General features: G+C 74.6%; 1 protein-coding gene across 3 annotated transcripts in view; it reads right to left on the bottom strand.

Annotated features, from left to right (window-relative positions):
* The window catches only part of CDKN1C (cyclin dependent kinase inhibitor 1C), a 2,275-nt gene extending 1,483 nt beyond the window's left edge, over positions 1-792 (bottom strand). The window contains exons 1-2 of one of the 3 annotated variants that reach the window (XM_034646017.1): positions 603-792; positions 14-437 (exon numbers count right to left, since the gene is read on the bottom strand). In XM_034646017.1, coding sequence (XP_034501908.1) covers positions 14-406 — 393 coding nt within the window. In that variant the 5' untranslated portion in view covers positions 407-437; positions 603-792. Of the gene's footprint in view, positions 1-13 lie in introns of all 3 variants that reach the window. The other 2 variants (XM_034646016.1, XM_034646015.1) reach the window with 2 other exon arrangements.
* Positions 793-965: the final 173 nt, after the last annotated feature.

Here is a 965-nt window from a genome sequence, read left to right as displayed (position 1 = left end):
GGGCGGGAGCCACCACCGGGCCGCCGGACGGCGGCGCCGGCGCCTCCCCGAGGCCGTCGAGGGGCTCTTCGGCCGGCGGCGCGGGGGGCGGGCTATCGCCTGCGCCCTCCGGGCGGGGCCGGGGCGCCAGGAGCAGGCGGCAGCGCCCCACCTGCACCGTCTCGCGGTAGAAGGCGGGCACAGAGTCGCTGTCCACCTCGGTCCACTGCAGGCGCCCGGGGCCGCGCAGTGGCACGTCCTGCTGGAAGTTGTAGTCCCAGCGGCGCTGGTCCTCGGCACTCAGCTCAGCCAGGCGGATCTGCAGCTCGCGGCTCAGCTCCTCGTGGTCCACCGGCCCGAAGAGGCTGCGGCAGGCGCTGGTGCGCGCGAACAGAGGAAAGGTGCGGCGGGCGACAAGGCGCTCCATTGCCAAAGCGCTGCGGAGACACACGTCGAACCTGGCCCGGGGCAGCGCGGGCCGGGGCCGCGGGAGAGGACAGGAGAGGAAGAGGAGGAGGAGGAAGAGAGGAGAGGAGGGCGGAGGCCGGGCGCAAGTGAGACCCCGCGCAGTCGGAGTCCGCATTTGCAAAGGGACGCGGCGGGAGGGCGGGCGCGGCGGCTACCTGGCTGTCGGGCCCTGGGCTGCTCCCGAGTCTCGCTTGCTGTGTCGTCCGGCCGGCGGCCGCGCCCCCTCAGTGCCTGTCCTCGCCCGCTCGGCTCGTTCGGGCCTGGTTGGCACCTACCGAGCGCAGAGCACTTGGCCTGTGGAACGCCCAGCCCTCGCGCGCCCCTTTATACGCGAGGGTCCCACCCCACCCCCCCGCGCGGGGGCCCCGCCGCGATTAGCATAATGTAGTATTTTCAGTTTCAACAACACCGCGGCGATTGGCCCGCGCCGCTCTGCCCCCGCCCCGCTGGCGGCCCGGCCCCCGCGCGCCGCCCATTGGCCGCGTGCACACACCCACCCGAGGGCGGGGCGGGGCGCG

This window comes from Ailuropoda melanoleuca, chromosome 16 (assembly GCF_002007445.2).
Source record: "Ailuropoda melanoleuca isolate Jingjing chromosome 16, ASM200744v2, whole genome shotgun sequence".
Lineage (NCBI taxonomy): Eukaryota > Metazoa > Chordata > Mammalia > Carnivora > Ursidae > Ailuropoda > Ailuropoda melanoleuca.
The sequence above is the reverse complement of the archived record's forward strand: the minus strand, read 5'-3'. Positions and strand labels throughout refer to the sequence as shown.